The 13,218-nt window shown below is 31.9% G+C and overlaps 1 protein-coding gene across 2 annotated transcripts in view; it reads left to right on the top strand.

Moving 5' to 3' along the window:
- The window catches only part of CADM2 (cell adhesion molecule 2), a 1,078,779-nt gene that overhangs the window by 733,264 nt on the left and 332,297 nt on the right, over nucleotides 1-13,218 (top strand). Inside the window, exon 2 of one of the 2 annotated variants that reach the window (XM_047794400.1) lies at nucleotides 10,214-10,240. The exons of the other annotated variant lie outside the window; for it this stretch is intronic. Coding sequence (XP_047650356.1) covers nucleotides 10,214-10,240 — 27 coding nt within the window. The remainder of the gene's footprint in view (nucleotides 1-10,213; nucleotides 10,241-13,218) is intronic. 2 annotated transcript variants of the gene reach the window in all.

Raw genomic sequence — 13,218 nt, 5'->3', positions numbered from 1 at the left:
AAATAAAAAATGAATACTTAAAATAAGCTTTCTTTACAGACATTATTTTATCCTACATTTTGTAGGACTGATATTAGCAAATCTCATATTAAAAATAAAATTTAATGCTTTTTCAGAGTTTTCATAACTATCATTGCATAGGATTCACAAACTCTGAGGTCAGACACCTCAGATGTATGAGGAATGTCACCTACATTGCTCTTGTTCTGGTAGATTTCCAGTTGAGATGTGGTCAGAGTAGATCCTAAGTTATTCAGTATTTATTGGAGTTCCCATTGTGGCTCAGTGGTTAACGAATCTGACAAGGAATCATGAGGTTGCGGGTTCGATCCCTGTCCTCACTCAGTGGGTTAAGGATCCGGCATTGCAGTGACCTGTGGTGTAGGTCACAGATGTAGCTTGGATCTCGAGTTGCTGTGGCTCTGGCCTACGCCAGTGGCTACAGCTCCGATTAGACCCTGAGCCTGGGAACCTCCATATGCCACAGGTGCGGCCCTAGAAAAAAAAAATGCAAAAAAAGACAAAAAAAATTTATTATTATGTCTTAAATAAAATGTTAATCATATCTTTTGAACCATAGTCTTTAAAATCACAATTAGTGTTACTATATCAATCAAAGTAGAATAATAGTATATATTGACCCCTCTATTGCCCAAGAGAGTAACATAGCACCTAATGAAATTTCCTGCAAAATAAATTTAGAGAATGTACTGACTATGTCAATATAAAATAAAAGTGTTGAATAAAATGCAAAAGCAGGGAGTTCCCGTCGTGGCGCAGTGGAAATGAATCTGACTAGGAACCATGAGGTCGCAGATTCAATCCCTTACCTTTCTCACTGGGTTAAGGATCTGGCGTTGCTGTGAGCTGTGGTGTAGGTCACAGATGCAGCTCAGATCTGGCATTGCTGAGGCCCTAGCATAGGACAGCAGCTATAGCTCTGATTAGATCCCTAGCCTTGGAATCTCCGTACGGCCGTGGGTGCAGCTCTAAAAAGACAAAAGACAAAAAATTTAAAAAATAAAAAAAAATAAAAGGCAAAAGCAGAGAAATAGAAAAAGAATATGCCATTCAAGTTCTCCATAAGGGACCCTGGAACCAAATATCCATCTCAGTACTTACCTACCTATTTGCTGTTGAATCAGTAATGAAAGTTTTTCTCCTGTCACTCATTAGGACTGTAAATATAATAATATCTATTTGTCAGAAAGGCTTGATTTTATAATATTACAGTAAAAACTATCAGATATCATTTCTAAAGAATTTGAAACTGACATGTCTAAATGATCCCATTCCCTGCATTTGGTTTATGGAAGCAGTGTACTATAAATATACACATCTAAGTGCTCCTTAAATTAATATGCATTAAATGCTGAATGTATTTTAAGCATGTGTTTTCTGTGTCTGAGATCTTCTGGTATGGATGACTTAATTTTAGAAAACCGTGACCCTACCTGAAGTAGAAGTCAGGATGAGATCAGAGAAGCAGCAGTGGCTGATGCATAACATTTCAGGGGTCACCTTTCACCTTGCTGGAGCTCCTCACTGGGATGATTCACTAGAGGGCAAAACTGAGTATTTCTAGATCACATGCTTATTCATGGAGAAGCTTGACTTTGCCAGCCCTCTGAAGTGATTTCCTTTGGATCTCTTGGAAATTGAACAAGTTACCTGAACTACACTGAAGCAGATCAGAAATTTTCTCTTAAGTTATTCCTAATTATATTCTTTATTTGCACAGCTTTTCCAAAATTAACACATTATCTGACAATTAGGAGTTAGGGAACATTGAGTTTATATTTATTTCATAGCTATTTACTTGAATGCTGTAGGCCACATCAGCACATGCTCCTGAGTTTCACAACTCTTTTAATACATATTCTCAAGAAAATCTTGTGAAAACATTTGCTTATTTCTGTCAAATACATTTTCTGTTTATGCCCCTTTACCCATTTCCTGTCCTCACCGTCCTTAAGCCCAAGCTGTAAACTATTGGGCTTTGTGTAAATTCCAGATGGTATGAATTCTTTTCCTTTTATCGGTGAATCCTAGTCATACATTATAATGATTACAAAACTATTATCAGTCAATAAATGTTTTTACTAGAGGATACTTTGGTTCTCTGATTGAAAACAATTCAAGACTAGTACAGAGTCCAATTATTCTTTTGAAATAAAGGAATAATAATTATCAATGTTTTAATATGAACTGAATAAACTGTTGTATATGCATATGATTATACAATAATACTATATCCTGCATACATACACACACGCATGTAATATATATACACAGATTGAAAGAATGTTTATGTCCTGTTATTTCCCCATGTCCCCATCTGTCTTAGAGTGTGAACTCTTATTGGTAGATGCCATGTCATTATTGATTCCACATACCATTTGAAGAACTTTGATGGCTCAGAAAGTATTCAAGATACACATATAGTTACTTTACTATTTTACCATTACTGTTTATGGGCATAAAAGTATTTACTTAGCATATGTTTAAACTAGTAAAATGGAAAATGTTTTGAAATAAACTATTCAGCAAATAATTTCTAACTAGGACAGTAATTTAGTAGAAAAAACTTAAGATATAACTATAACATCTAGAAAGTAATGCAACCAATCTCACTGATATTAGAATTTAGTTTTATAATTATCTGTTTATAAATATTTCTTAAATATAGTAGTTTTCATATAATTAACAACAATTGAAGGCATGCATGTTAAGTTTATTCATCAGAATTAGCCACTGAGGATCTGGGAAATAATATGCAACTAATCTCTAGCAGTGTATTTTATTCTAGTTATTGATTTAGGGTATTTCTAAGATAGCTTCCTGATTTGGTAACATATACATAAAATATAACTTCAAAGGATGCCCATGTACTTTATTTATTGAGAACATTTTTATTCTTGTAGTGCCTCAAAGATTTCATAATAATATATAACTGATACATCTAAGGGTTTGCATTTATTTTATAGTCTTTTTTAGAGACGTGTTTGAGTCCAATTTTTAAAAAAATCTTGAAAACTTCTCCCAATACATATCAGGCTAAAAGTCACAAGTCCACAGGGAAGTATGAAATCTAAAATAAGAAAATAAATTTATAAATTGGAAGTGACTCATGAAGTTTAAAGAGATTGTTGACAGCAATTGAAATCATGTAGAGCAAAATGGTATAAATGTTTTGTGTGTAAACTATCAGTGCTAGAAGCATAAAAACAGTGGAGAGAAAAAATATTAATACAAAATAACTATTATTTTGATACATATAATTCACTATTTATAGAGGAGGAAACATGGAAAAGAAATAATTATATAGATTACTTAATTCTCAAAACACACATGAATGAAGTAGTTAGAAGCTTAAAATAAACTTGTCTCATTTGTGTAGAAATAAAATGGTTATTTCATAGAAGAAATTACTATGTCCTACATTTCAGAGACTAAAATTTCATAAACTAAAATTATTTAAGTGGTGCTTATTTGCCTTGCACATACCTTAAAAAATTTACTCTCATGGTAAAATGATCTCATTCAATATGAACACCAACATATAGCCAATACTGTGCAGTTTTATATACACTATTACATGTAATCATATTATTTGAAAGTTGATGTCAAAAACATAGATATTTAATTAGATATTTAAGTAATTTTTATTATCAGAAATTTAATCATCTAAAAAATAGAGATAAAGTATAATAAACAGCATGCATCCCAAGATTATTTTAAAAGAATCCCAGCCATTAGGTTATTTTTTATAAATATTTAATTTTGTGAAAAGATAATGACTTAAAAAATAGTTACAATACTATTATCCCACCTAAATATTAACAGTAATTCTTCAATGTCACAAAATATCCTGTGCTCAAGTCAGGATCCAAAATAGTCTATACATGCCTACTTGTTTGATATGTCTCTTAGGTTCCTCCTTCAATTACTATTTTTTACCTCTGCTATCTGTTGGCTAAAGGAACCAAATACCAAAATCCCTTGTGTGTGGTTTCCCACATTCAAGGTTTGACCCATTGCAGTGATTTAATGCATTCTCTTTGTTCCCTGTGTATATTGGATATTGGAAGTTCAATATAGAGGCATGATTCTATCCAGATTTGATTATATTGGGAAAAATGCTTCTTAAATGGTAATGTCTTTCCATGAGAAGCTATGCAATGCCTGGTAATCTCCCTTTTAATGATGTTACAGTTACGTTATGTATCCATCTATGTATAAGTACATTTTAAAGATTGCAGAACACTGGTCCTTGAGTTCTATTATTTCCTTCTTATTTGTTGGCTGGAATATTTGTACGAAGAGAAATTTCCAATCATCAAATATTTGGTTACTCTGGGTATAATCCTTTTAGCAAATATTTCTTTGTCAAGTATCATTTTTACACATTTTGCCTCTTGTGAAATTTGTGTGGTTATTAAGAAAGAAATTAGATAAAGTCACACTTTTTCAAGTCTTCAGATTCCAATGAGCCTGAGAAGAAAATTCTCATGTTTAGTTGAAGTTAGTTAAAGACTAAGATGTTATTTTAAATAAATCTCAATGATTAGTGAAAGAAAGTGTTTAACTTTGTACTGTATAGTTGGAGGGAAAAAAAGGAGACATACTAGTGATTATCTAGCCCTGAAATGCAATAATTTTTTCCATATCTTGAAAAGACTGCAATAATGTGGTAAGTATCTGATAAATTAAATGTAGTAATATATCTTTTAAATTCAGTGTGATTTACTCCTTTATAAAAAGGAATAACACTCACCTGATATTAATTAGTACCACATTGCTATACTATATATAATGATTGAATTTTGATATAGTGGATTTTAAAATATGTTCATTCAGCATTGTGTTTTGGTTGTAGTTTTGCTACCAAAGAGCTTTGTGATCTAGAAAAAGTCACTTCTCCTCTCTGTTCCCAGCTTTGTAGTACGCTGAATCTCTCAGTTTTTATTCATTTCTTGTAGGAAGTATGGCAATGTATTATCTTTTATTTTTATAATTTCCGCACATCTGTAAGAGTAACTTTTTCATATTTAAAAAAGTTTTCTTGCGCAGTATCTACTAATGGCAATGAGTTTTTTGATTTTTTTTTTTTATCTTCTTTCACTGTAGATAAATTTGGGGCAAGGGAACTTCCAGTATATCTAAATATGAAGCTGTAGATGTCAGGAACGTCTGTCTCCTTGGAAAGTCTAAGTACTTACTAAGTTTATTGCTTCCTTATTAAGAAACAACATTCCTTTATCTTTAAATTTATTTATGGAAGGAAAAAAAACACTATGCTAAAATATCAAGTATCTCCAAAAAATGTCTACATAATCTTAAATTTAAAAACTCCGTAATGCTTTAGCATTAGCTCTCTGTGAATACACTCCAGTAATGTCTTTACTATTTACTGAATGTTTCATTGCTAAGTAACTTTTCAGCAAACACTCCAAAGACAACCATAAATCCAATATGTTCTATATTATCCATACATTCCAAATCTTAACAAAACCTATCATCATTTTGTTATGACATTAATCTTAAAATTAGAAGCAGAAATTGAAAGAACAGGGAAAATGTATCTAGGTCATATAAATTTTGAAGTAGGTAAAATTTATCTAATCTACTGTAAGAATGCCCTCATGACCTATTTATAGTCCATGTACTTCACTTTGAAAAAATACTATTTTAGATTAACCAATTCTGTGTAGAATTATTAGTGATACTTTTTAAATAGATGATAGACTAATTCAGTGAACTAATTAACTAATTGGTAACATGATCAATTAATTCTATTTTTACTTTTTGATCATTTGTATTGGAGTTTTTAGAGATAAGCATTATTTCTATAATGTCTAATATTCACTATTCAACATGTGTGTGTAAATAGCTCTGATATTTCTGTTACATGATTTTTCTTAAAAAATTATATGCACGAAATTTCACATTATTAATATTATAATTATTAGCAGTTACAAATTTAATGTTATAACTTATCACCTCTGGAAAAATTGTGAGAACAACTATAATATTATAGTAACAACTTGCTGCTTTTATTATAAAGGTGAAGAAATGTTAATGTTACATCTGAAACTTTTCTCTGGTCAAAGTACCTTCTTTTTTTTTCATTTAAACTATGAACTGCTAAAATTGTATTTTTAAGATAATTTTCAGTCACTTTTGGGTAGTGTGCAATGTGCACTTTACAATTGACTTATAATTGGACTGTGCTGACAATGGAAAATCTTACAAGTATTGAACATGACATTTATGACAGTATTGCTGTCATCTTGGCTTCTTTTATTGAATATGCAGAGAATTATAATTGGGCTAACAAGCCTGGTAGCCTGGCCTCTTTCCAATTATATTAACCAGCCTAGTCTAGTATTAGCTGCCTGAACACACACAGGAACAGGCATAGAGCTTTTGTTTTCCTTTCTATTTTGTTTTGGTATCTACCCAATAATCTAAGAATAAAATCATCTGCTTTCATGTAATATTTGAGAAATTACAATACTTCATCTTTATCCCAATGAGAAATGTAAAGATTTGCCTTCTCTATTTTTATTTCACCAATTTATTAATAAAAAAGATGAATCTTAACAAAAGATTTGTTGTATCTATTAACAATTTTTATAATATTATCTCAAAAATTCATAAAGGCTTTTGGCAAATTTTCTTTGAATTTGTGCTAAAAATGTAAAGTGATCAATTTGAATTTGAAGTAAAATTTCTCTTTGCATAAACAATTCAACATACTGATAATTGAAATATTTTTTCTGAAAATGAATCAAATAGTATTTTTGCATAATCTGAAAATAAGTATTTCAGCTTTGTGTAATTTTTTTTTTAAATCTTTTTGTCTTTTCTAGGGCCACTCCCGTGGCATGTGGAAGTTCCCAGGCTAGGGATCTAATCAGAGATGTAGCCACCGGCCTATGCCAGAGCCACAGCAATGAGGGATCCGAGCCCCATCTGTGACCTACACCACAGCTCACGGCAACGCCGGATCATTAACGCACTGAGCAAGGCCAGGGATTGAACCTGCAACCTCATGGTTCCTAGTCAGATTCGTTAACCACTGCACCACGACAGGAACTCCTGTGTAATCTTAAAAACAACACAAATGATGAAAATAATCCCTGATGGTTAGAATTCTGAAATCTACTAAAATTCTACCAAGGAATTAGAAACTGAATTTTTAATTGAAAAACAAATAGTAAGGAAGAAAATTAAATGAAACAGTGTGTGGTTCAAAAGATCCAAGGAGAATGTGGTGTAGCAGTTATTTGGAATATTAGATTCTCTGCTTTTGTTTTTGTTTTTTTCTTTTTGCTGATTTTCTCTTATTTTGAAACATTTAATAGACTTGCATTTTTCCCCTTAACTTTCTCCACACTTCCATCAACCATAATTTGTATTCACCTTTGTCAGTGGTTTTTTTGGGTAGGAATATGAAAAAGAAACAAACAAATAAAGAAAAGCAGCTGGTAATCTGTCCTAAATAAACAAAACACCAGTACAGTACGTAAGGGATATGACACAGGATGTGTATTGCAGTACTGTCACTAGCACTAAAAAAAAATTTAAAAACAACCTGATTGTCTATCAATAGGGAAATAGTCCCGTACTTCATATACATGATAGAAAAATATACAATTATAAAAATTAGTAATTTATAAACCATGTATTAACTTGGAAAATAAGGGGAAAGCAGACTGCCAAGAAATGTGTATAGAATGATCCTATTTTTGAAACAAAATACACAACATATTTATGTTATTGGTTTTTATAAGAATAACAAAATTCATTTTATAACATTAGCAAACTGTTAACATTGATTATTTTAGAGGCAGCCTTTGGAAAAGGATGAGAATTTCTTATCTATCTCACTTCTTATTTGTTGTCATTTATCAATTTTGTACTAAAAATAAAAAATAGAACTATTTATTTTCATTAAGTAGGAGCAAATTTTCTGGTTAAAAACAATTTTAAAGTTTACATTTGAATAGTAAATATTTTAGAAACTCTAATGGACCACAAATTTTGGTGTGAATTGTTATATTACAGTGATAATATCACCAGAAACAGCTAGTAGTTTAAGATTGGTTCCTTGCTTTTTTAAAGTTAGCTTAAATTTTGGCAGTTCCCATTTTGGCTCAGCGGAAATGAATCTGACTAGCATTCATGAAGATGCAGGTTCAGTCTCGGCCTCACTCAGTGGGTTATGGAATGGTGTTTTAGTGACCTGTGGTGTAGGTCGCAGATGCACCTCAGATCTGGCGTTGGAGTAGGCCAACGGCTACAGATCCCATTTGACCTCTAGCCTGGAAACCTCCATATGCCATGGGTGCAGCCATAAAAAGACAAAAATAAATAAATAATAAAATTTTTTGTGCCTAAAAAGACATTTATTTATTTATCTATTTATTTTGTCTTTTTAGGGATGCACCCATTGCACATGGAGAGTTCCTGAGCTAGGGGTCCAAGTGGATCTGTAGCTGCTGTGCTACGCAATAGCCATAGCAACGCCAGATCTGACTAGTGTCTGCGACCTACATCACAGCTCATGGCAACATCAGCTCCTTAACCCACTGAGCGAGGCCAGGGATCCAACCTGCATCCTCATGGATGCTCGTCAGATTCGTTTCCATTGAGCCATGATGGAAACTCCAAAAAAATAAATGTTATATTCATAATAATATTGTGAACATTCTTCCTTTCCAGCCTCTTCCTCTCAAGCTTCTGTCTTAAAGCTGTGGAATAAATAGAGTTTGAGTGGGTTTATGTAAGAGCTTAATCAAGGTTTCCTAAAATAATTTTGCTTTTATTTAATGTTTTTATTTGGAAAAAATTATTTTAAAAATGAGTTGTACATGTTTATGAGCTAGCAAAAGATAAATATAATAGTATGAGAGTGTGATTGTATATAAAAATAAAATTCTCTGTGAGTAGTCTGGTATGTATCTAAATTTGAAATTTTTCTTTAGTTCTAAATAACTTGAAAGAATAAAATGTAAATTAAGAGTTTCTGTGTGAAGTTCATAAGTACTCAATCTAAAATCTATTAAACTTTGCTGAAGTTGAATATGCCAAACCAGAGACTGCATATTTCCCAGTTAGGGGATGGATAGCTTCATCTTTAACATTGTTTAGAGAATGAAAAAGCACTCTTTCCTCTGTCAATCTTCCTTTTTAAATAGTCTTTAAATCAAAATAGAACACATTACTTCAAAATGTTTAGAGGTGTCTAATTATGCATTTTGTCTAGACATCCTCCTTTGAGTAAAGAATTCTCCTCTTAGGACTGTTCTAATTTCCTCATTAGGTTTACTTCTGCCCCAGATAGCATTACCTCTAGATATAAATAAATTTCTACTTCTTAGTGAAAATAATGCCATTTAAAGTAATGGAGTTTCCTAGTTTCATAGCTATGTGATCAACTAAGTACAAAATAGCTGAAGTTTAAAGAATCAGGTCACTTGGATTTGGCTTTGTAGACCTGATATTGACAATTTAGTTGATGACTCAGTGCCTTAAATCCCACTGGTATAGGGTAGTATCTTAGAGCACAGATTTTAGAGGCAGACACCTAGGGTCAAAACCCAAATTTACCTCTTTCCAGCTGTCCCATCATCAGTAATAACCTGACTTTTCTAAGTTCGAGTTTTCACATCTATGAAGCAGTGATAACAAAACTCACGTTTTGAGGTCATTAGGTGGAAGATGTATGGAAAGTACTCAAACTCTATCTCTAGCATTTAAGTAAGCATTCAATAAATGTAACTTGCCCTTGTGAGTTATCCAAATGTTGTGGATTATATTTTATTTGTTAAATAATATGAAATATATACAGCATTTTAAATTGAATTGTTAACTAAAGTTCAGTTAGAATGTAGAAAAAGAAAGATACATAGTTCTTAAAAAGAATTTTGGGCCTTAGGGTGTTTGGAATTTGCCTTGTATGGCCTCTATTTATTTTACTCTTTCTTACTCAGTATCTTTAATCATATACTAACAAAATATAACCAGTCGTCATTTTCTTTGTTATAAGTCCTATTCATCTAAACTGTGTCAATCATGTAATCATAAATGTATCATTTTAGACTTTAATAGTAATACCATATCTTTTTTTTTCTTATTAGAGACTCTGTCTAATAAACTAATATGTTTGTTCTCTTCTTCTTGTGCAATCTTTCCTTGGTACCAGCTGCTGCTTCAAAGAATAAAGTTAAAGGTGAGCTACTATCCATTCTGCATGATTCACCGTGATTGTTTTCTACTCTGTCTTCTGTTCTTTTAAGTGATAGAGTCAGTTCCTGGTAATGATACCAGTTCAGTCTAGAGATATTAGTTGTAAATTCCTACCAATACAGATATACATATTATTTTAATTATTCAGTTTCTGATATATGTCTGCATTTGCATGATTGTGACTTTGCTTATTTTCTTGTTTTATTTCCCACTTTATTCCAAGTCAAATGAGGTATTTTTATGCCTAACATTTTGCCTGTTGACTTAGCTTCCTTGATAAAATTGTGAACCGGGAAAAATTCAGCATAAAATAAAGCTGTTGGAAGGTCTTAAAATTGAACATACCTTCATAGAATTATATGAAAAGAAAATTTTATCCTTTAAAAATTGAATATTATAAACTCCAGTCTTCTATTTATGCCTTTTCTTCCATTACCTAGTTGATTTGCTAGAATCCTAAAAATATATTTTCATGAGAGAAGAACTGGTTGTTTAATGCCAGAATATCTCCATGAAAGATAAAGACTTTTGGCTTCATATGTCAAAGTTTTTATGGTTTTAAAAGAATTAAAGTACACACACACACACACACACACACACACACACACACACACATATTATACTGTGTCATGGGCTTATAGTTTATATGTTTTCATATTCTCTAGAACAATTACATATCATTTAAATTTTTTTTCCTTATATGGCAAATATATTTTTTTCCTCTTTTACTTATTTTTATACAGCAAAACTATAATAATCTCATTGGTTATACATCTGTTAGCTAGATGTATAACCAATTTCATATTCTCTAGAACAATTACATATCATTTAAATATTTTTTCATATTCTCTAGAACAATTACATATCATTTAAATGTTTTTTTCCTTATATGACAAATATATATTTTTCCTCTTTTACTTATTTTTATACAGCAAAACTATAATAATCTCATTGGTTATACATCTGTTAGCTTTAGTTTCCTCATCAACAGAGCATGAGAAATAATAAATGCTTCAAAAATTGTTGTGAGAATTAAGTAAAATATATAAAACAATTAGCAAACTTTCTATTGCTACTACTACTAGCATTTTAAACAGTTCTAGATTCCTTTTGCTTTTCACAACCTGCCTCTTCTTTGTGGAGAATTTGAGTCTTCATCATTCTGTACTGCCCTGCCTAAGGTATTCCTCTGCATGCTGCTCAGGAGGAATGACCAGGTGGTTTTGTTTCTTCCTCCACTTCTCACATTCAGATCTACCACACGGCCACCCTTCTCTATTATCCCCCTCCCTCAAGCCCTCCACCACTTTCTACTTTTACAGCTAATTTTAACACTATCCATAGATTTATCTTTGGAGTGTTAACTGCTCTCTGTTTATAAGGCTGAGCATTTAGTGTGCAGCTACTATTTTCCTAGCAATGTATTTGTTTGGTACACTGAAAATATAGAAGAAATGGAAAAATTCCATTTACCCTTTGTTGAATCCTCCACACCTAGCCTAGTCTCTTTATCAGTAAATGTACTAGAAGAATTAGCCAATTCTTAGCACAGAAATTTTCTGTGTACAGAAGAAATACACTCACAAAACAATTAAGAAATTGCCTGCTAATGAGCACAAGGTTATGAAATATATTTACATAAAAAGGTTAGATATTCAGTTTTAGGAATGAAGAATTAATAACAATGTACAATAATAAATGTTAATTGTGGGATATGGAGCTTGAATGTAAAGGGAATTCACAAGGGATAAGTATTGAGATTGGAGCCCTTGGTCTCAGAGAATGCTTTATGTGGGAGGTGGAGTTTGAACTGATTCTTGAAGGATGGGTAGGATACATAGAGGAAAAGGAGTACATAGAAACAGGAGTTTGAAAGTATAAGTAAAGGTAGAGAAGCAGGAATTGGTATTGTTCATTTCGTATAATGAGAACCCTTTTTAAAAGAAGACCTGTGTTTTTATGAGAGTAGAGGAAAATAAATTTGATGATGGAATGGTCATGAGTCGTTACTGCATTTGATTACATAAAACCTCTTGTAATAGTCATATGTGTTCACTTTATAATTCTTAAAAACAATGCACAATAATTCATATTATAATATACAGGTTACAAAGTATTAGTATAGGAAACCAATTCACCACTGAGGGATTATAGTCATAAATTATATTTTGGACATCTATCAAGCCATATCAGGACTCACACTGGCTAGGATTTACAGTGCAAACATATTTATGTGCCCGATTTAGAGTGTCTCACATTGCCATCCCTATTGTTCCACACCTATTCATTTTATTTGAATCTCTTTTTTCCCCTTGTTTACAAGCCTGCAAGGGCACTTTAGGACATGGTTTACCCTATGCCTGTTTTTTTGTTTGTTTGTTTTTAATCTACAAGGTGTTATAAAGTCAAGAAATGACACTTTATAAAATGAACTGTGCCTCAAGTAAAAACTGAAATTTTATTTCTAATGATTGAGACAGATGTGTATTATGTAGATAACAGAGAGGATAGTCAGTGCTTTTATTGTCCAATTTCTATGTCGAGGCAAGTGGTCTTCAAACAGGAAAAAAAATAAATGTGAGTAAGAGGAAAATAAAACCCAAGATAAAATAAAACCCAAGATAAAGTAAGTGTAGATTTCTTAAAACCACTGCATTTCACCTGTCCCAAAGTGCATGCCAGGGAATCCATGGAAGTTTTGAAAAAGATTACAGTGAAGTTATTTATCTTTATGGAATCCTACAAATGTGAGGAGCTTCTGGAATATTGGAGAGAGAAATTTCCCCTGATATTTTTTAAGGAGAAAGGATTATATTCAAGAAACCATAGACTGGTAAATTGGACATTACCTTCCCAATGAAATTATTAAACTCTTAAGCCAACAATTTGTGGGTGGTTAGATGAAAAGAATTCACTATGAGTCAGTTAACAGTTATTAATAATGGCATAGAAAATTACTCT

The sequence above is a fragment of the Phacochoerus africanus genome, chromosome 1 (assembly GCF_016906955.1).
Source record: "Phacochoerus africanus isolate WHEZ1 chromosome 1, ROS_Pafr_v1, whole genome shotgun sequence".
Classification (NCBI taxonomy): domain Eukaryota; kingdom Metazoa; phylum Chordata; class Mammalia; order Artiodactyla; family Suidae; genus Phacochoerus; species Phacochoerus africanus.
The sequence above is the reverse complement of the archived record's forward strand: the minus strand, read 5'-3'. Positions and strand labels throughout refer to the sequence as shown.